Source organism: Chlamydotis macqueenii, chromosome 13 (genome assembly GCF_036417535.1).
Source record: "Chlamydotis macqueenii isolate bChlMac1 chromosome 13, bChlMac1.mat, whole genome shotgun sequence".
NCBI classification, from domain to species: domain Eukaryota; kingdom Metazoa; phylum Chordata; class Aves; order Otidiformes; family Otididae; genus Chlamydotis; species Chlamydotis macqueenii.
This window is the reverse complement of record NC_141568.1, coordinates 4,961,842-4,983,540: the sequence shown is the minus strand read 5'-3', so window position 1 is coordinate 4,983,540 and position 21,699 is coordinate 4,961,842. Positions and strand designations below refer to the sequence as shown.

Genomic DNA, 21,699 nt, shown 5'->3' with positions numbered 1-21,699 from the left:
CCTGATTACTTAAGAACCTGTGGGTTTAAAAGGTTCATTTCTCTAAAGCTTATGTCAGTCACACAGCTAAATCCCTGGGGGAGTCCTTGGAAAGGTAGTTAGTTATGTGTGCTTTCTTGAGATGCACTGCTCTGTTTCTCATGTTCCATCCTCGTAACTGTGTGTTCAGATAATTTTGTGGCTTACCTTGGGATGCCGAATGTCTCACTAAATTTCACTGTTTGTATGAGCTGAATTGCGTTCCATGCCACATCTGTACTGTCACGCTGCAGGAGATTTCTGCCTTTGTATGACTTTGTCCTCTGAGAGAAGCCTCACGTTATTCCCTTTAGAGTTACACAAGCTCTGTGTTTCATTGCTTCTCTGAATAAAACAGACTGTTAAGACACACCTTGTATAGTTAATCTTTAATTCTGCGGAAGTGAGAACAAAGCCGTTGTCCTCACTAACCACCATGAAGTACATTTGCAAAAGGATACTAAAGGCTTTCTTCATTCCCTGGGTGCTCATTTGCACATGGCCTGTGTTGCAGGGAACAGTTTCTGCCTTTCTGAATTGAAACCTTCTTTGGAATATTTTGTAATGCAAATTGTTGAACAAAAAAGTGGATTCTGAAAACTCATTTTTAAGTGCAGAATGTCACTATATGAACATACACATGAAAATGCAAATATGTTCATATTGAGAGTGCCCACCTCATGTCTCAGTCCACAGCACCTAGGTGATCAGAGTCCCTGCATTGCCAGCAGTTTCCCTTTAGGCTTCTTGAGACTTAATAAAAATGTCTGCTGAGGTAAATAATGCTCATGGCCTGATTCCTGACTGTAAGCGTCCTTTGAATCTCTACATAGGCTTTTTCTTCTCCTCCATTAAGTATGGAACTCTGAGCTCTGATCCACACACTGTTGTGGCCACAGATCATAGAATCATAGAATGGTTAGGGTTGGAAGGGACCTTCAAAGGTCATCTAGTCCAACCCCCCTGCAAGGATCAGGGACATCCCTGACTAGATCAGGTTGCTCAGAGCCTCATTCAACCTAGCATTGAATGTTTCCAGGGATGGAGCATCAACCACCTTTCTGGGCAGTCTGTTCCAGTGTTCAGGAAAACCTCTAAGGTTTTCTGACTTACCCAATTCATATACAATCTGCCTAACTTTCCAGTCTAAAATTACCTGTCTTGACTGAAGCTGGTCTGTGCAAATATGCCTTCCTACAGTGAACTTGCATGGGCACTTCCAGCTCACACGAAGTGTTCTGTTGGCATTGACTGGTTTCAAGCAAGGTCCTTGCCCTAACCCAGTTGTCTGTTTGGGTGCTGAACAGTTGCGCTCCCAACCAGAGGTGGGCGTTGCGGGAGCACGTGAGTGAACGGAGGCAGAACTTCATCCTTTGAATAGCAGTGCTGGTTTTCTTCTGGATTGAGGAGCACAGTGATGTTGTGTACAACAATGTAATTTTTTTTTTTTTTTTGCAGTTCTGCTCACATCATTCTCTACCTGTGCTTACCTTGTGTCTTACCTTCTGCTCAGCTTGCATAGCGCCTACTGTAGTGGAATCCAAGCTCTGTTTTACTGCCTGCCTCTAAGTATGACTGAAGGAAAGGTAACAGCAATTCATACCTATAAGCGTGTGACTAAGTGTGATCACTACTGCCAGGTTATTTGAATGGAGAGCAGTGGAGATGTTGAGGATCAAAAGTTTATTGTTAAGTTTATGGCAGTAAAGAGCTCTAGCAGGCCCTCTGGAAGGCACTGAGCAATTAATCTGTGCAGTCTTTGGAAAGTAGCTATGTAGTAGTGTAATGATCCATTGAATTAAGTGATTTGCCAAACAACACACAACAGCAGGAGCTGAAAATCAGCAGCTCCAGGCTCTGAACTGCCATGAATACTGAAGTCCAGATCAGAGCCTGAAATAGGATGGTAATTGAAGGTGCCTTGGAGTCCGGTCTTGTTAAAGAGCCACTTGAGAGAGTTGTCAGAATCAGTAGGTAACTGATGAGGCTGCTAAGGAGATCCTTTTAACCCATGGAAATAGCCACATAAAAGAATGGATGAAATGTAAACTAGTATTGTAGGGTATTTAGAGTGGCACTGGACTTCTTAACTGTTTGGCTGGGGACCAAATGCGTTGGGAGTGTCCTCCTTGTCTTACTGGGTGTGAGTCAACTTCTCTACCGGGCGTACTTTGATTTATGTTTCCTTGGGAAATACATTAATCTTCTTGCACTATTTGATGGAAACCGCATCTGCAAGTGTATTGGATTTGATCTGACGCCGCAAGATCCGTACGTCCAGGTCTGTGCATTTTCCAGGTGTGTCAGGCCCCAGGAATATCTGTCTGTGAAGCTGGATCAGAATACAGCCCTGCAGTTTGCACGTGGGATTGAGATGGAGGAAGGCTCCAGTACTTCAAGGCAGTAAGAAGACAGTGTCTGAGGCACTGTGCTTATAGTTCTGGCACGGGCATGAAGTTACGTTTTAATTGTTCAGTGACAGATTGTGCTATAAAAAGTTTATGGTAACTGCAACTGGTTGATTTACTATCTGAGTCTGAAACATGTTGCAGCTTTTCCTGGCCTGTTCCTTTCTAGGTTCAGTTGGGATCAGCCATTCTGGACTTAGTGGACATCATGTGGAGGGAGCCAGGCAACCCTAACTTACCTGGGGAGGCAGCAGAGCTTAGTGCAAGACCAAAATTGATGTTTGCTGTGCATGTCTCTCTTTTTCCCTCTCTGATTTTCTGCTTTGGATTTGCTTTCAATAATATAGAATAATACATCCTAAACCATGCTATAAAATGGCGTTAAAATATATACAGGTAGTTTCTATTAATTTTCTGAAACTGTAACATGTATTATCTCTTTCTGTAAAATTCTAAAGAATGCTTAATAAAATTTATGTTTTGTGCATCTGTTTCGTGTAGTATTTAAGTACACATAATGCTGTCTTGCCAGAATTTTGTAGGGCATATATAATATGTTGCCTGAAAAGTACAGGAGTGTAAAATTCTGAATTTGATGATTTTTTTGTATAGTATTTTCTCTCATTTCCCCCCCCCCACCCCCCCCAATTTTTTTCTGTTACTGAACCATTCCTCTGTTTACTGACTGTTTATCACTTAGGGTATAGTAATCTCTTTTTCAAAGACCATTCGGAGAAACAATAATGTGGTTACAAGTGTAAAAGCTGTGCATGCAAAAATCCTTTTGCCTGTATGTATATACACATCATGTTCACACAAGAGAATGAGATGCTAGGGTTGAAAGGCTGTAATGCAAGGAAAAGAAGTGTAGTGAGAAAATGTAACTGAGGGGAGACAATGAGTAAGTTTGTTTGTTTGTTTCAGAGGTCAGTATGAGGTAAGAGCCACTTGAAATGACACCGGCAATACAGGTTGTGAAATCTGTTTTATCGCTGCTTATAGTTTATACTTTGAGGGGGTCTTAATGGTGTGATGTTTCATAGGTGTGGATTTGTGGGAGTCTGAAATGAAAGATGTGCTTCAGTTTGAAGTTAAAAGTGTGTTGTTCAGCAGGGATTTGTTGGATGAAGGGAAAGCAGAAGAGGTGGCTGGGATTGCTCTTGCCCATGATTACAATGAGCCAGTGTGGTGTACAGTCCAGTGCCATTTATTGCAGCCATGAAACCTCCTTCTCTCTCCATTTGGGTACTTTCTATCTCTGCGTCCTGATTCTTCCCTGCTGATATTAATGTGAATTGCTGAGCTTAGATAATTTTCAGACGGTAGCATTTTGGGATGCATATTCAGACACACCGCTAGAGATGTAACTGAGACTCTGGGTGGTAGAGGGATCACAGTCATCAGTAGGAGCTTTTGGCTGCTGGTTATTTATGTCATGTAGTGAATTTATTTCAGAAGTTTGCATCTAAATTTTGGGGCCTTGGCCAATCTGATGTGCAGATCTCAGGAAGATGTTTTCATGGTTTCAGAGGGTGGCTGAGACACAGAAGTTGAGACATTAAAAGCTCTACCTTGAAGATGATTATGCTTGGAAAAAATAAGTTTAAGAAAGATACTTGTATTCTATGATTAGTTCAGGTTAACCTTTCAGGTGCCATTTTCCCAAGGTAAGTTTTTCAATGACTGGGAGAAAGGAGTGTCTGGTGGAAAGTTTGGCCTGGGATACTTTGCAAAGAGTAAGGAATTCCAAGATGAATTAATGTTTCATTATCAGGATTTTATTGATGAACTTCCTTGCTTGTATCTCCCTCCTTTCCATGTTGACATCATAGAAACCCAGCATTACACAGGCTGAAGCTTTAACCAGTATTCAGCTCCTCCTCCTCCGTTGGCAGCAGGGTTGCTTTTTCATTATGTTATTAATTGTCTTCTTTTACTGATGAGGTGCTCATTTAAAACCAGGGTTTTATATTGTGGCATTCTTAAATGCAGGGACAGAAACCCTCAGCTATTTTCCTTGGGTATTGCTAGGTCTGATAAACACATTTCAAGAGCAGCCATGAAATGCTTTTCTTCACTCTTTGTCCTGTAGCTTGTAAGTCAAGACTGTCCAGAAGTGGGATGAGCTGTTTATTTGTCTGGGCCACAGGCAGAACAAAACCACTTCCTCAGTTCTCTAATAAGTATCTTATCTTGAGAGTGCACATATTTCTATTTCAGTGCTGTCTCACTACTGTTATGCAGGCCATATAGCAATTGTTTGACAAAAAGAGAGCTGACTTGGAAAAATGGGTATTTGTGCACTGTTCCCATTCTGCTGTGCTCTAATACGTGTTCTGTAGAAAGCAATGAGTTAGAAGTGATACCACAGGTTATGTTCAATGACAGAGATCTTTTTGGAGTTGACCAGGAGAAAGCTCACAAACATTTTAATTATTAGGCTGGATGTTCTCTTTATATTCCTACTTCAAATATTTTTCTTACAAGTGCTAGTGACTATACTAGCTGACTAGCTAAAAAGGTTAGCTGACTCTGTAAGATCTGATGCATAATTTTTGAGGTGGGTAAATTAGTTGTTGTATTTTTTCTTTTTTGTCTCTAAACAATTGTCATGGCAATTTGAAGTTTCTTGCTTAGAGTAAATACCATTTGTGAAATCACGTCTCCTGTAAGCCAAAGGAGCTATGTCTATACACTTTGTCTATGGATAACTACTGATAGTGAAATGATAAAAACATGAGGAATTATTTTTCTTCTTCTTTTGGTCCTTCTCTGCTGTTGTCTGTTAGTAATATATTTAGTTGTGGATTTGTGGACTGCAAGCTGGTGCAATTTGCATTTCTTGCCCAATAAACACCTGTAAGTTTATATAGAGAGATATTTTATATATGCATGCATGCTTTGAGTTGTTCATCTTATTGTTTCAATCTCTGATGAAATGTAAATGCAGTTGTACTGACTGAATGTTGTTTCCTTTCAGTGGATCTGATGGAAATAAAAGAAATTCGCCCAGGAAAGAATTCAAAGGACTTTGAGCGTTGCAAAGCAAAGCAAAGAGAAGAACACTGCTTTACTATTTTTTATGGCACCCAGTTTGTCCTCAACACCCTAAGCTTAGCCGGTACTTTTTTCTTCTGTTTCTTCTTTAAACCCACCGATTGAACAAATCAATGATATTGATGGAACGGTAGTGCAAAGAATACTGCGGTTTTGACTTCTGCAGTTCAGGAGAGCACCAGATGTTTGAAATCTGGAGATAGACCTTTTACTTAGCTCTTCTGCTGCATTTCTAGTGTTTTGCTTTCAAATAGTGTATCATGTGAGTGTAGTTTCCAGTTTGCTCAATCATTTCTGGCAAGCTAGACTTTTGCTGGGTAAATACCTCTAGTAACATTTTCAACACTGAAGAGCAGAGGTGACATTGTCCTCTTCAAAGTCAGTAAATGATTTGCTATTGTCTTCAGCATGGCCAGAATATTGCCTTGGCATTTTTAGTCTGGCCAAAATGATTCTGGAAACAATAGCCATAAAGAGTTAGACTACAGCTGCATCACAGAAACTTTCCTATCACCCATGTGCAATTGCAAACTAATTTGGAAAAACAAAATTCTACTAAACCTCTTCTAAAGAAGTACTAGAGGACCATAAATAAAATTGGAAAGTGCTAAATTGAAAATGAAGAGATCTGTGTGAAACAGAGGGAAGTTGTGTCCCAAACCTTTCCACAGATACAGGATACTTCTTATTTCAGGTGAGATTATCCAGGGTTGCAAACCCAAATATTTTGAAATGAAAAGGGTTATAAATTCTTACAGTGCATGCTGAATGCTGTTTCTAACCAGTGGTGTTTACAAAGAGATTTATCTTCTAAAAAGCTTGTGATGGATTGTTGATTTAGAATCATATGGATGATTTATTTGGAGTGGTGGTTCTCCCTGTCCTGTGCAATAACACACTTGTCCATTTAAATAGTTAAATTCATTGCAAAATCTTAATGAGAGAAAAGAGAAGTGCATTGTAAGCATTTTAACAGTAATAGCTTTTTTTTTTTGTAATTGAATTAATTGCTTAGACATTGCAGTACTAAAGGACTGGTTTTTTTTTTTCAGTCTGATGCACTGGAAATTAAAGACTGCTTGTGACTAATCCATTGTTACAAGCTTTTAACTTTAGATAAGTTTTACCATTGTTAGATGAAGTCTGTGAAAAATCTGAGTAGATGGCTGTGCTTACGTGCAGCTGTGGCAGGTACTTTAGATTGATTTCCTCTAACACCCCTTCCCCTCCTCCATGGCGGTTCTCAAAACCAAGTCTCTGCCAATACTTTGAAAACACTTGGTACCATGAGATATGTTGCTGAAATGCTGAACTGCAGAACAACATTATATAACTTTCAATTAAGGGGGAAATCCTTTTTCTTGTTAAAGCGCTTTGTCATAGTTTCTTAAAACAATATAAAATAATTGTTACTTAAAGGGAATGGTAGCTGCCATAAAGGGCAGAATTGTCCTGGGAGAAGAATTGGTTTGGCAGTGGTACTGGGTGTTCTTTCCAAAGTTATAAGTAATTGAAAAACTTTTCCATGGGACCTGAGGCTGGGCTCTGGCTTCATCCTTGGGGGATAAAGCATTGTTTGAAAGTATGTTTAAATAAAATGTAATCTTCATCTTTTGAGAAGCTGTTTTACTTTGAAGGCAGTTAAAAGAATTTGCACAGATTAGAGCTCCTGTGTGAAAATAATTTTTCAGAACTGGTTTAATTGAATAATGCCATAATGATATTTCAGAACCAGCATGCTAAAGCGATGGACTTTGCCCAGCTGAAGGCTGTCATGCTAGCATGTCATCCAAGGCCCAAAAAATTGATTTCAGCTTCCCTGGGGAAGGTTATAGCAAGCACGCAGTTCATCATCTTGCTTCTGTTGGGTTGAAGCACTGCCAAATGTGATCACGTTAAATGATGTGGAGGACTCTTCTGGTTTAGGAAATGGAAAGGCAAACTAAGTTTAAAACAAAACAAGACAGTGATAAAGCAGTTTGTAAGGCTGGGAGGAAGATGTACCTGGCTTGTAGCGTTAAGCTGTGTAGGGGATTTCAGATCTTTTTTAAACTTAACTTGCATTAAGTATGTTCTCTGTAAGCTACACCAGTTTTGTACGTTGCTCCCTTCCTGTTCCTCTTGCCTAAGATTACTCGGGACAATCTGTATTTAGACAGGAGGTGGTTATGTCCTTCAAAAGCCAGTACCTCACGATTTTTCTTTGTTTATTTCCTGGGATATAGTGAATTAGCTTTATGCTATAATGGACTGAGTTCTTTTGTCACTGCACTTTAATTTGCTTTAGATCTAGGTCCCTGGGCTTTTGCCACTTTGGAGATAGAAGATAAGAAAATGAGTTTTGATTTTGTTACTACCAGAGCTCAGCAGCAGTTTCATAGTCTTCCTGGTGAGATATTGAAACTTGCCTACCCTGATAAGCAAACTTATAAAGGAAGATATTTTTTGACAAGAACTTCCAGAATTAACCCTCCTACTCCCAAATTTATGATGTTTTTTATTAGTTTTATTATTAGCAACATGAAGCTATGCAATGAGATCTATGAAAGAGAAAGGTTAATCAACAGCTTTATATACTAGGGTTTATCTACACATCACAAATTGTCTTGGTTTTGTGTTGATTTTGTTTTGATATTTCTCATAGTATTTTTTTCTTTCAGCTGACTCTAAAGATGATGCTGATAAATGGTTGTGTGGCTTGAATATCTTGTATCTAGAGGTCATGAGCGCTCCCACACCTGCGATCACAGAGAGGTATGTGGACATATTTTCACTTTATGAGACTTAATGTTTCTTTGGTATTGAAAGTGGAAAATCTGAAAGAAATTTTTAAGGTACAACAAGTGGTGCCTGCCAGTTACCTTAAGACTAAGTACTCTCCAGTTAGTGTACGATACAGAAAACTCATATGGAAATTCTCCATGTTGGTTTTGCACTATACATGTTCTGGAGTTGTACTGTGCTGCATGCACTACTGTGCAATTTACCTTGTTCTGTATACCAAGAAAAAAAAAATCTCTTCATGAGGTCACAAGAACATCTGCTGTAAGTGTGTGTTGACTTTTTGGAAAATTCAAATGTCTTATGCAATCACAATAGACTTGCTCTAGTAGATGTCCTTGTGTCCTGTCCCCCAATAATTCTGAAGTGTGGTTTTGCAGTTTCTCCTCTTTTTTGGACACACTGCATTGTATGACAGTGTGATCAGCTGACTCAGAGAGCCAGACTGAAAATGAACATTTTTAAGGACTTTTTTGGACAGCAAGCCATGTGATGGTGAAACTGCACCCTTAATGCTTCTGAGGCAATGCAAAACTACTCACACTCAGAATGCCAGTTTTGTTGACAATCTTTTAATGCTGTCTCTGTACCTGATGGCTTTTCATCTCTGCTGACATTTTTGTCTGTGGTCACTGCTGTTACCTGTTGTGAGGATGTACCCTGTCCTTGCTCGCTATACTTGACCAAATTGTGGCTTTGACGTTGATGTTGTCTTTACCTACGTGCTGTTTCAGTTGGGGAGAAAGCATTCTTATCTATTTTTACCTATTGTATGGTATTGCAGCGAGCTGCTATACGAAGTGCTGCTGGGTTCCAGGCTGTGTTTGTGCAGCAGAGTGAGTCCCGTAGAGACTGAGGATAAGCTTAATAATGACATACTGTATTCATCCTTTAGATCAAAATTGTGTGTCTGTATTTACTATTAGTGCTGTTAATAGTATATTAGCTGATATGCACTTTAATGAGGATTTTATTTAAAATTCTCTAAACCTTTCTCCATCTCCCCTAATTTTTAATTTTAATGCATCTAACAGATCTTTGAGCCAGCAGCCTCAGCTGGCATAAGTCATTATGTTGATGGAGTTACTCTAGGTTAGGTTAGCTGAAGTTTTGGCTCATGTTGTCCACTTAGTATTTTTAAAGCTTTTGGTTGTGCATTCTTTTCTGTCCTGCCTGCCCTTCCCCTTCCTGTGTTGTTTATGTAGCTTTAAAATGCAGTATTAAGCAGCAGAAAAGTATATATTTACAAATATGTTTTTAAAACTGGCTGAATCCTTAGATGCTGGAAATGTTTTTTTCTTTATTAAAGAAGATGACTTCTGACTCTTAAATATTTCTATTTACTATAATCTATGGATTTTTGATATTTCATTGACTCTGTTTTCTTTATAATTCTTAGATTAAACCTTTTTTGTTGTTCTTTTTTCCCTCTTTTGCAAAAGCTGGCTGAGAAAGCAGATTTATTCTGTTGATCAAACTAGAAGAAATAGGTAAGAAGCTCTCTCTTTGTTCAGTTTGTTTTTACTGAAATTTTGTTGCAGATTCTAACATGAAATGAAATGAAAAGAATAGATAATTCTTTGTCCAAGATGTGAAATATGAGACCTCTGAAAATAGTATTTACTCTTGCTTTAACTACTTGAGTTTTGCCTTTTGCTAAACACAATGTATTCATAGCCCTAGCTCATGTTCATATATGTGGTATAATGAGGAAGCAAGTGATGACAAATAAATAATTTAGCTTTTAGCCTAGAATTAGCCTGCCAGAATGAAGAGAGAGTGAGTTGTCTTCTTACAGTCTTACTGTAGAGATTCAGCTCAGCTGTGCCAGTATGTTGGATTGCTTGCTCTTTAGAGGTCTTTACCCTTTCATAGCCAGGTTGGAGCCCAGCAGCTTAGACTGTAAAACCCACTGGGAGTTTTCCTGTGCAGCTATGCTACCAGTTCTCCTTCATTGCTGCGGCATGTTTCCACTGGAGTGACTACACTCTAAATAGACAGACCAGAACCAGCTTTTAAAAGCTTATTTGAGCATTCATAATAATGCAGCTGCACATGCAGAGTTTAACATGGGCTGCTGAAGACCCAGGGCAGGTGTTTAAGTGATTAGCCTTCCCTTGTTTCAGTCCTGATGGGGCCTGAACATGGCTAGAATGTGTGGTATCTAGTTTGAAACTAGTCACAGCAGCAGTGTCAGATATATCCAGAGACAGCCCTGTCCCGGCAATGACATAAGTTCCTTCCTGCAGAAGTCAGGGCTATGAGAAGAATGGAACAGAATATTCAGAGGAAGAGGAGATAGCAGAGATACCTGAGGATACTAGGGGAGAGGAGGACTACTGGTGTGACAGGCTAGTACCGTGTGAAGAGTTACTTTAACAGTGGAAACAGAAGATACTCTTGAGGATAGATATAGAAGGAAGCCAAGTTAGTGGTTTGGAATAAGGGCACAATCTTTCTTTTTTAAAATCTTTTTTTTTTTTTTTTTTAATTTTTGAGCAATTGACCTGGCTACGTGGGCTTATCTCTTTGCCACATATTTGAATAGACCAAAGCCAAAGAATCACCTCTGACCTGATGCTTCTCATGTAAAAGAAGTCCCATGGGTTGTAGCTCCCAGTGTGTTGTGTAGCTTTGTATTTGTTTGAATGTCAGTACTTCATTTCAAGTCCATGTGTGATGTGGGTTTGTAGCTTTTGCACAACAAAGGAGACTTTTTTTAAAAAAATGAATTCAGCTGCATACCTCTCCTTAGAGTTGCCAGAAATCATGTGACATGAAGAAGAATGTTAACCCCTTCTCTCTCCTGTCTGTTACTTCGCCATGATTTTGTTCTTTGTCTGAAACATGCATTTTATTCTAAGGTGCAATTCGGTGTAGAAAAGTACATACGTTTCCTCTAATTTAGATCTTTTCCTAAAAGCAAAATAAAGCATGATGTTTCATTCAGTGAATTAGACTGTTATTGCAGGAAATAACACTGTTCTGCACACAGCCTGTGGCATTGTGCAGCTGGCTTCAGTGTAAGCTGAGGTGCGATTTCAAAACAGCATTTCCTAAGCTGATCAGAGTAGTGAAGGGGGAAGTACCATCCTTTACTGGATACTGGCTTACACCTCCTGATGTATCCTGAAAAATTAGCCCTGCAGTGGGGTTATGTTGGCGGGGATCATGAAGCAAAAGCAAATGTTAGGAAAGAAAAGCTGTGGCTGACAGTATATGTCTGCTGAAGAGGTTTCATTTGTTGCTTTAGGATTGTTTCAGCACCGCAAGGTAGTCTGGTTAGGATCAAGGGGACGTGCACTGTGGAGAGAGCATTTTTTTGATCTTTGATAGATTCATGCTTTTAGAAAAATTCAAGAAAGGAGTTTGGACTGAGTTTCATTGTATTTAGTATTGCAGTTTCTAGGGAGGTTGATAGTAAAGGTTAGGCTTTCAGGCAAGTCCTGTTTCATGGGTTGAGTTTTTTCCAGTGGTAATGAAGTCCCAGCTCTTTGTTTTGGTTTGCAGTTGTCTGGCCAGAGGAAATTACTTGTGCTTGGTGTTTAGGGTATAAACGGAGTGCTCATTCTTAGTCCTAAAAGAAGTGTTTTTTTTCCAGAGGTCTGGCGACAGGGCGGAAAGCCAGGAATTTCCTGAGTTCTAATCTGGCTTTGGCATGGATTTTGGCTAAGTTCCTTCTTGCTTTGCCTCCTTCCCTCTCTACACAATGGAGATGAGAATATCTCGCAGAGCAGCTGCTTGTATGGACACGGTAGAATAGAAGTATTGCTTTCATCGAGGTGCTAATTGTTTTTGTTGCTTTCAAGTGACTCTGTCCTGACCCTGTGTTTTTAGAGAGTTAATGGCTTATGAATTGCACTGTAGGTCAAGACAGAGTACCTTAGCCATGTTTTCTCAGGTACTCTTAGTATTGCATTAATGTTTTGTCAGCATTGGCAGTAGGACCATGGATGTTGTGCCTTCATTCTCTTGACTCTTCTCTGCTGCTTTTTGCTGCCATGGATTCCCCTTATCTTCCACTCTAGGACTTGCCTCTGTGCCCTTCACATGTCCCACTGTGATGCCATGTCTTTCTCATTGAGATGTCACACCAGTGCCGGAGTCAGAGTCTGTGTCCTAGAACATGAGACCTAATTTCCGTTCTTGGCTATCCAAAGACAAGTTGAATAGCAGGTGACTAAAGTGGAGCTACGGGAGATGGCTGAGTTGGTGTACCAGCTTGGTGGTACTGAATGAGTGACGTCTCATTCTTTCCTTGTCCTCTACCATCTCTACATGCTGCTAATCAGGCACTCCAGCTTCTTTTATTATTCTGGCTATGACACTAGTCTGGACGTGAGGTGAGCTGAGTGAGCTCATGAAGCCAGTGGAAAACTTGTTCTATCTCTTTCTCGGCCACATAGTTTTTGGTGACTTAGCAAGTTGAATCAGGTTAGCAGACGGTGTGATAAGCATCACAGCTGGCCTATTGAAGCAGTGGGACCATAGCAACAGGAGAATAGAGTGTGGCACAAAGAAAGGAGTTGGGTTTGCTTCTTGTAACAGCAGTGAGCTGTTAGATTGGCTGACCTGTACCTATGGCAGATTTAAAGCATTTGGACACCCAGCTCCTTTAGAAATCACCCCTCTCTCTGTTCATGCAGGAGTTATAGTAGCATTCCCCTACCTCCTGTTTCGATTTTGATAATAAGTATAGTAGATACTGTGAGCTGCCCTGAGCTTGCAGTGAAGGATGCTATGGCAGTGGCAGCGGGGACACTGGAATAAAAGCTGGAGTTGATCAGAAGACTGGAAGATGTGAAGGAAATTGAAGTTTTCGAAAGAAGCTATTCAAAGGTTTATTTCTAACACAAAGTCTTCCTTCAACAAAAGAAGTTTGATGTATACATGATTTGATGTGTGGCCAGAAAGTATGTGTGGCCAGAAAGTGTTGCAGTGATTAATGAATTTAACTCTGTGTAAGTACTGCTTAAATACTTGCTGTATGTAAGCACTATGTTGCTTAAAATCTGAAATAAATATGTGTTATTTGAAAGGTCTTACTGATACCTAGAAAACTTTGTTTTTTGAAGTTTTGCTGGTATATCACTGGACATTCCCAAACTCTGTAGAAAGGGTCAGCAGGTCTGTGTAAATGAACCTGGAAGGCAATCCTCTCTGGGGAGACTTGGTTGTGAGAGGAGGATGAGGTCATGTTCAGATGTTGGAGAAGGGGGAGATCTTGCTGCTGCGAATCAATTTTACCATCCAAGTGAATAACAGCTGGGGAAAAAGGTTATAATGGTAATGAAAACTGAAGCTTTTTATTTTCAGTTTCTGCCAATCCTTTTGGTATATCCTTTGTATAATGTTTTCTGTGTCTGTATTCCAGTTTCAGTGGAACTGCAACAATGGAAGAAAGGCTGCAGTTCATCTGGCCATGTTTAAACATCTACTTTTGAGCTGATCATCTAGATCTGATTAATTGTTAATAGAGAGAAATGGGTGTGTCTGCAGCATGGTTCTTTTCATCCTAATATGGATGCCCAAATTAATTGAAATGCCTATTTCTCTCCACTAACTAGAAGAAGTCTAGCTTGCTCATGTGTAGGTGTTATGTTTATAGAAGTTTGCAGTAATGTGAGATGACCCCTACACGTTTTTGTGTTGATAGAAAATATATTAGTAGCTGACTAGATAAAGCAGAACTGTGAGGTTTTTGTTATCTCTCTTTTTTTTTTTTTCCCCCAGTATTAGTCTTAGAGAGCTGAAAACTGTCCTTCCCCAAGTAAACTTCAAAGTGAACAGCGTGAAGTTCTTGAAGGATAAATTTGTGGTAATTACCTGATAACTTCTATCTGTTCGGTATTCTCTGATAAGTGTTGTTATTTCTTCCTAGGATACTGCCTATATTTTTGCTTGATGTACAGTTAAATAAATTAGATTGGTTAATCTCTCAGCTTGGCTTTGCCTTTATGTAAAGCTATAAGAAAATACAGACATAAATGTTCTTTCTTTTTGTTGTACAGTTGACTGAAGCCAACACTGGGTTTTGAGCTCCTGTGCTGATACTATGCAAGTGCATAGGAATCTCTTTTATGTTTAAGATAAAATTCATATATGAGAAAAAGATTTTTTTTTTTCAATATCAAGTAGTAACCTCTTCAGTGCAACATTCTAATATTAATAACTTCTGAAGGTCATTTCCATTTCTACAGGAATTTTAATATCTCCACCTTTTCCTGCTTTCTAACTTTCCACCCTTAAAGCATACATTCTCGCGCTGTTGCTCCAGCTAGCAGTGACTGAATGAGGCACTACTTCACTCCCAGTAACAGTGGAAATGGAGGCAGGGTGCAAATGCAAGAGCAAAGATATGGGTTAGGAGCACTATGTCACAAACCAAGAATCTCTTTACTTGTTTGTATTATTATTAAAAAAAAAGTTTAAAAATCATAGGTGGTTAAAGTGGATGAAGTTGAACAGAATGTGTGAGAGAGTGGCAGCTGGAGTAAGAGTAACTTGTTTACTGTGCAAATGCCGTTCAGGGAGTTCTGAATTCACTGCGTGCTACTTTCTGTTGTAGGAAATAGGTGCTCACAAGGAAGAGCTCAGTTTTGAACAATTTCATTTGTTTTACAAGAAAATAATGTTTGAACAACAGAAATCGGTAAGCTTTTTCATAAGTAGTCTTCATACCGTTAAACTGCTTGGTCAGAATAAAGAGTGAGTGCTGATTTTTTTTTTTTTGTTTGTTACTGATTTTCCTTTTTCCAGAAAAAAGGTATAGTAACAGAAAAAGGGTATAGTACTGTACTTGATGTGTAGATAACAGTCGCTATCAGCAATTGGCTTAAGAAGATTAATTCATGTTGCTTGTTGTGTGTTGGTAGCAGAGATAGCACAGATATAATGGGGTTTCTAGGAAGAACTTTTTTGTGACTTTATTCAGGATGTAGAATATCTTTACATTACGCGTGGCTGATCTATTTATCGATAGGAGCAAGGTTTTTCCATACTCTTATTCATCTTTTATCGCTGAGAACATTCTGTAAATCATGGGGATGTGTCCTGAGCATCAAATAACAGCTATTGTTCTTGTCTCTCACACTTGGAGATTACCAGTGGTGAGTCCATTACAAGATGTACGTTGGGCAGTCCTTGGGAGGCATGAATGCAGGAAAATTACATTTTAACTGATTTATTTAGGCAACTGCCTAACTACTGTTTCCATGTATTTGTTGCAGAGATTCATTAAGTTGGTGGAAACTGCATCCATTTAGTGACTCTGAAATTAGGAACCCTTTAAAATTGTGTGAAAACACATAATTTGAAATTGCTTGCATAAATGTCTTTGTTGATGACGTGTTTATTGTTGATTCAACTTGCAGTTGCTAAAGTAGAAGCTTTGATAGTGAAAGTCAGTGCTGTCTCTTTTGGCAATAGACCTTTCTTGTGCTGTTTAAAAGTGATGCTGAAATTACTGTGAAGTAATAAGAGTCTGCATTTACGGACAAGGATTTAGTTTTGCATGTGACAGTCTAGTTACTTAGCTCGAGCAGAAAGTTGAAGAATAAAACACAGAATAAGGAGGCTATCTGACTTCCTTAAACTCTTGTTATCGCTCTGTGTGGATCATTTCAAAGAAACTCCTCAGTTTGCTCAACAACTGCTTTGGGCCAGTTGATAAGTTTCCTGTGATCTGTAACTATGCTGCTCCAGGCTGGAAGCAATTTATATTCACATGAATAAAAGTGATGGATGATATGCAATTCCAGTTTTCTTGGGATATCAAACAATAAAAGCTCCCCAGAAACTTGACTGATTGTGTGTGTGAGGCGCCTTATCAATAGCAAATTTTTGCCTGAGGACTGCGTGTGTTCACACTGAAAGGCCTGAAGTGCAGTTGCCAGCCTTGGCAGTATGTTTTTTTCTTACTCATTTAACTCAAAATGTATCTTGCTGATTTGTATGCAGCCTCTCTAGAGCAGAAATGTGTATATTTCCCTTTTGCAAACCAATGGACATTATTATATGGAATTAGATAGAAAATTGCATATTCTTTTATTATTTATCTTTTTTGTCTTGTTTGTGTTTTTTGTTTGTTTTTTTTTCTGTTTGTTTTTGCTTTAAGATTCTTGATGAATTCAAAAAGGATTCCTCTGTGTTCATTCTTGGGTGAGACTTAATTTGTATTATTTTTCCACATTTCCATAAGGTTGTAGTGCTGCAGGATTGTTTTTTAATTTCATCACTGTTTTTTTGTTCTGATGCTTTAGTAAGTGAAAGGAAATGATACATCTTTTTGTGTTCAGAAAGGTGAACTTGCCATGGAAATAAGTCCTGAATATAATTTAATATGTTTTTTATTTTCTGACTACAAAAATGGCATGGACTTGAACAAGTGAATTTACCTATCCTCTGATTTTTGTGGAGGGCTGAACAGAACTATTGAAGGACAAATTAACAGAAATTTTAACTTGTCTGGAGAGTGGTGTGATGCACCAGCTTTGCTGATAGTAATGGTTTCTGCATCTTTCACTTGGTGGACTTGAAAATTTAAGTAAGATGCGTACAGCATGAAAAAGGAGGCCACAGGCATTGCTAAGATTTTAAGGGAATTAAACCAGTTTATCTTGGTTTTCAGTATCACACTAACAGATTAAGGAAGTTACTTTAAAAGTTTGCTCTGAGTGTATTTTGTATTTTCTTAGCCCTGGGTCATGCCATGTGAATTAAACTTTGTGAGACTGCTTAAAAGCACAGATTTATCGAGGATGGGCAGGTTATTTATACCTTATTTGTACCAGATGATGTGTAATTTGTGTCTTACAAAAGGGAAAGCAGTTGTACTGCATTTTCTTGGTGCAGCTGCATCTCACCTCCTTTTTCAGGAGGTTTTGATCTATCACAGTAGATAATCTGAATAATACATGAAAGGAGTTACCTGTGGAAGTGTAGCTGTATGATCATTTAAGAGAACAGTATCTCTGTATGCCTCAGCTAAACTTAACAACACCCCTGTCAAGTAAGTGCTGCTCATTTGCCTCAAATCAAAAAGCAGAGATTTTCCTAATGAATCACTATCAAAAATCCGTCCGGAAACCAAGAGCCTTTATTTGAAGGTTCAAAACACAGGAGTTAGACAATACAATATTACAGGCCTAATCAAAATTCCATTTAAGTTATAAAAAGGTTCTTGGTCGTGGCAGCACGTTTATACTGTAAATCCAAGATACAAACCCATGTCATTTTCTGCTATAACATCTGATGGAACTTGCTCTGTTATTTCTTTAGCTTCACCTTCCCTTTCTTTTTTTTTTTTTAAGAAATACTGACCGTCCAGATGCTTCAGCAGTTCATCTCCATGACTTTCAGAGATTCCTGCTACATGAGCAGCAGGTGGGAAGAAATTCTGATTTTTTTTCTCTTGAGGCTGTCTCACAGATTCTCTGCACATTAAAAAGAAATATGATGTGTCATAGAATCTGATTGATGTCAGCTGTGATACTAGGCCTTGGAAAGATTTTTTCCTTCTTTGTTGCCATTGAAGTTCACAAGAACTACTATTTTTCATCTATATAAAGACTCTGAAGATGCACCAGATGGCGAGAGGGAGGACAAAGAAAATAAGGTTTTAACAGGTCTGCAATTCAGTCATGTAGATAAACAGAGAAGGTTAGAGGTAAACATTGGATGTATGTCAAAGTTGATAGCCTGGCCTAGTTACAGCTGTCATCATAGCTAGATCTGAGGTAATGCCTTGGCCATGGCCCCATTTTAGCAACTCTTTCATAAAAAGCGGAGCTGACTGCCTGCATTCGAGTCAAAGGTAATTTTCTGTTGAATGGAGCCAGTTTGATGTCCCATACCAGCAAGCAGATAAGGATGGAGGCAGGGATTGGAACTGTGTCTTCAGTTTCTTCTATAATGTTATTTAGCGCAGACACCACAGGGAAAAAAATTGTGTGATATTTGCTAGTCGCTGCTAAGCTCCAGGTTTGCAAATATGATAGAAAAGTGAGATCTACACTTCCTGTATAAGCTTGCTACTTTCTTTTTCTCACTATTTCACTGTGTTAAAAAGATGTTCAGATTGCACTTAGAAATGAGAGATGTTATAGTTAAGGCATATATTTCAAGGAGGCGATCTTTTTTCTGTGTGTGTGCATGCATGCGTATGTGTACATATGTAGTATGTATCTTGTGGGCCTCCAGTCTATGTAAAGGTACTGGAGGAGTGGAGAGCCAGTTTCCCCCTTAGACATCACAGAGGAAACTCTTAAGATACGTGGATACAGTAAAATATATTGACAGTAAAGTAGCCAAGTGAGAGAGGTGTGTCTGTTCGTTATTTGATTTTATATAGCATAACACCACTTCTAAAGTATTTTTTTTTACTATATTATTATTATCTGAAGGAATCTTGGGCACAAGACCTCAGTAAAGTCCGAGAACGAATGACAAAATTTATTGATGACACTATGAGAGAAACTGCTGAACCCTTCCTCTTTGTTGATGAGGTAAGATAGTGATACTTTCTAATAGTTCCCTGTGGACTTTTTTTCATTCACTGCTAGTTCCTAATTTGTTAACTGGAGGACAGGTCCTCTAGACTTCTCTTGCTACATTGCTGTGTTTCTTTTAGTCTTGTATGATAAAAACATTAAAATTCAGTCTCTCTCTGTGTGTATTGTAGTTCCTTACTTACCTTTTTGCAAAAGAAAACAGTATTTGGGATGAAAAATATGATTCAATAGACGTGCAAGACATGAATAATCCTTTGTCCCACTACTGGATTTCTTCCTCTCATAACACGTAAGTTACCAAAAGTTTGTTGTCTATCCCTGTTCAAATAGACCTAGCACCTATTAGGAGAAAATAATACTTGTACTGCGTGGATGTGTGAAACTTCCCTAAAGCCTGGTGTAAATGTGGCAAATACAGTTTGTGGGACTCCTTTTCCTCCTTCTTTTAAGATCTTAGAGATTCTAAGATATAACTGAGCTCAACTGCCAGAAAACTCAAACCCTGAATCCTGTTACAAAGATAAAAAGATACATGTAGTCTCCATGACAGGAGAAAATATATCACTTGGTGAGTGAGTGGGAAATGGCTGAAATTGCATGCCTGTCTTTTAAAATTTCCTTTTACTCCTTAGATACCTGACAGGAGACCAACTTCGAAGTGAATCCTCCACAGAAGCTTACATCAGGTGCCTTAGAATGGGGTGCCGATGTATTGAGCGTGAGTAGAGTTTGTGGAGTGGTTTGTAACATGATCTCCATATAGGTAGAGTTTACCCTGTTTACCAAGAAAGAAAAAAGAACCAAAATCAAGAACTAGTTTGTTTTCTGAAGTTGAAGTTAGTCATATAAAAACCACAGATTCCCTAAATTGTTTTTCTTATGCCTCACTATTGCCCTGTTCACTTGCTCTGATTATTGTTCCCCTGAATTTTAAGATGGTCTTTTTAAATTTCATCTCACTGTACATCAAAAATTCAATCCTGGATTTACTATATGAAAGCATAGGGTTTAAACTGGAATTACTTGTGTAGCATAGACAGTTTATGTGCCTTCATTGTAATACAGACTAGCCTAAGGCACAGAGATTTTTGTAATTTGGTGCCATTGGTCATCCTGTTTAACTTGCTTGTAAATCAGTTCATCTCTTTGTGCATTTGTTCTCCACTAACGGTGTATGCATCTTCATCCCTGTGCTTCTGTGCCTTATTGACAAGTTTGACTTTAATTTCATGTTATTTCATCAGTTACTTCATAAAACTAGTTGCTACTGCAAATTTGATCTCAAATTAGAGTTTCAGGGTTAAAATCAACAAAATAGACAAGCTGTCAACTTGCCACTTGTTGGAGTGTATTTATCCCTGGAAAATTATGGTAAACTAGTAGACTGACAATATAGCTGCCTGAATTCCTTACTTCCAGATTCCCACATGATAATGCTTTGGGAAAATTTTATATTGTATTTTATTTGTATTGCTCTTACTTAAGGGAACATAATTCCATCTGTCAGAGACATAAATTCATCTAACAGAGTATTTTATTAGAATGTTAAAGTCTGTGACTCAGTATGTGGAGCACTGAAGATTTGGATGTGTTCTTTCTACTACAGTTATTTAAGCAACTGCTTGATCTCTTCCTTTTTCCACTGACTGTCTTTCCTAGTGGATTGCTGGGATGGTCCTGATGGGAAACCCATCATTTACCATGGGTGGACACGGACAACAAAGATCAAATTTGATGATGTTGTACAGGCAATCAAAGATCATGCCTTTGTTGCATCTGAGTAAGCTTTTATTTATTTTCCTTAAGCTTGTTTGCATATGCTTAGAACTTCCTGAACTTCTTTTCTCTGTAATCTAGAGCAAAAATTAATAGGGGAATAATGACATTCTAGTAGTCTTCATTATTGCCAGACGTTGGCGTTTAACAGATTCAGTTTTGAGGAAAAATCCCATTACATAACAGTTCGCTACTGAGGAAGACAGTGAGTACCCTAAAGCGGTTCCTGTCTCCTTGCCTGGGTCATCTTTTATTAAATAGAAGCGTGAAAGTTCAAATGCTGAATAGTATATCTTAAAATTAAAAAAAAAAAATTAAAAAAATACTACAAGTGACAAGAAATGTATCTGTCAGGTGATGTTCATGTTGTAGGGGAGGTCTTAGCTGAAAAGGTGGGGAATTCATAGCATGGCTCCAGAACTGATAACGTGGATTTAAATCTGTGTTTTTGCTCTGCCCTTACATAACTTGTGCTGAGATGTCCTTAACATGAAAAATATTGCCCAAAAATTGGGAAGGAGATAGGACTGTCATTGTCCTGTTTTTCCGCTTTACCAACTGGACACAGAGAAGTGGCACAGTGTCTGCACAGGCATATTGTGTTAATGACAGCCATAATAAATATTGCATTATGGTTTCAGACCATCAGTACTGTGAATGCAGTGTGATGCTTTCCCTACTTGCATTAAGGGATAGGCTACTCAGAAGGAATATTGAAGTATTTCCTGGACATGCAGGGACAAAATTAGAAAAGCTAGAGCTTATCCGGAGATGAAATTGCTAAGGGATGTGAAGGACAGCAAGACAGACTTCTACAGGTACAATTGTAACAAAATGAAGATTAAAAAAAATGTGAGCCTGCTGCTGAATTGTACAGGACACTTAGTGACTGGAGAAGGCTGAAGTACTCAATGCTTTCTCTGCCTCAGTTTTAAGCATTGGGGCTGGAGTACATACTCTCCAAAGGGAAGCTTGCAGAGCTAAGTTTGTTTAGCTTCGAGAAGAGGTTAATGAGGGAGTCTGGTTGCTGTCTTCCACTGCCTAGTGGATGATTATAGAGAAGATGCAGCCAGACTTTTCTCAGAGCGCATTTGAAGGAAAACAGACGCAACTTTGATGAGAGGAGAAAAATTTTCACCTAATAGTGC

The 21,699-nt window shown here is 38.7% G+C and overlaps 1 protein-coding gene across 1 annotated transcript in view; it reads left to right on the top strand.

Annotated features, from left to right (window-relative positions):
* PLCG2 (phospholipase C gamma 2) overlaps positions 1 to 21,699 on the top strand; it is a 65,628-nt gene that overhangs the window by 15,885 nt on the left and 28,044 nt on the right. Inside the window, exons 3-13 of the mRNA XM_086758065.1 lie at positions 5,407 to 5,547; positions 8,144 to 8,237; positions 9,707 to 9,754; positions 13,998 to 14,082; positions 14,833 to 14,916; positions 16,381 to 16,424; positions 17,576 to 17,648; positions 18,668 to 18,769; positions 18,946 to 19,064; positions 19,408 to 19,493; positions 20,435 to 20,555. Of these exons, the coding sequence (XP_086614191.1) occupies positions 5,407 to 5,547; positions 8,144 to 8,237; positions 9,707 to 9,754; positions 13,998 to 14,082; positions 14,833 to 14,916; positions 16,381 to 16,424; positions 17,576 to 17,648; positions 18,668 to 18,769; positions 18,946 to 19,064; positions 19,408 to 19,493; positions 20,435 to 20,555 (997 nt within the window). The remainder of the gene's footprint in view (positions 1 to 5,406; positions 5,548 to 8,143; positions 8,238 to 9,706; positions 9,755 to 13,997; positions 14,083 to 14,832; positions 14,917 to 16,380; positions 16,425 to 17,575; positions 17,649 to 18,667; positions 18,770 to 18,945; positions 19,065 to 19,407; positions 19,494 to 20,434; positions 20,556 to 21,699) is intronic.